The sequence below is a fragment of the Fukomys damarensis genome, unplaced genomic scaffold (genome assembly GCF_012274545.1).
Source record: "Fukomys damarensis isolate Sample0158 unplaced genomic scaffold, DMR_v1.0_HiC HiC_scaffold_3, whole genome shotgun sequence".
Lineage (NCBI taxonomy): Eukaryota > Metazoa > Chordata > Mammalia > Rodentia > Bathyergidae > Fukomys > Fukomys damarensis.
This window is the reverse complement of record NW_022900915.1, coordinates 23332248-23332596: the sequence shown is the minus strand read 5'-3', so window position 1 is coordinate 23332596 and position 349 is coordinate 23332248. Positions and strand designations below refer to the sequence as shown.

General features: G+C 63.3%; 1 protein-coding gene across 2 annotated transcripts in view; it reads right to left on the bottom strand.

Moving 5' to 3' along the window:
• The window catches only part of Efna5 (ephrin A5), a 272339-nt gene extending 271996 nt beyond the window's left edge, over positions 1 to 343 (bottom strand). For both annotated transcript variants that reach the window (XM_010608596.1, XM_010608604.1), the window contains exon 1: positions 22 to 343. In XM_010608596.1, the coding sequence (XP_010606898.1) occupies positions 22 to 146 (125 nt within the window). In that variant the 5' untranslated portion in view covers positions 147 to 343. The remainder of the gene's footprint in view (positions 1 to 21) is intronic.
• Between the last annotated feature and the right edge of the window lie 6 nt (positions 344 to 349).

The following is a 349-nucleotide window of genomic DNA, read 5'->3' as shown; positions in this document are numbered from 1 at the left end:
CTCCGCCCCCCGCAGCCTTACCTGGGGTTGCTGCTGTTCCAGTAGACAGCGTAGCGGTCGGCCACGGCCTTGGAGCCCGGATCCTGGCTGAACACACACATCCAGAGCACCAGAAACACCAGCGTCAACATCTCCACGTGCAACATCACGCCTGGCCAGCGGCGGAGCCCCCGACGCGCCACTCCGGGGAGAGAGCAGGGATCCAGGGGGAGGGAGGGAAGGGGAGAGAGAGAGAGAGCGGGCGCCAAATAAATATGAATAAATAAAACGCAGCGGGGAGAGAAGGCGAAGAGGCGCACACCGAGCCGGGGAGGGGTAGGAGAGGGAGAAGAAAAGGCGGTGGAACGGG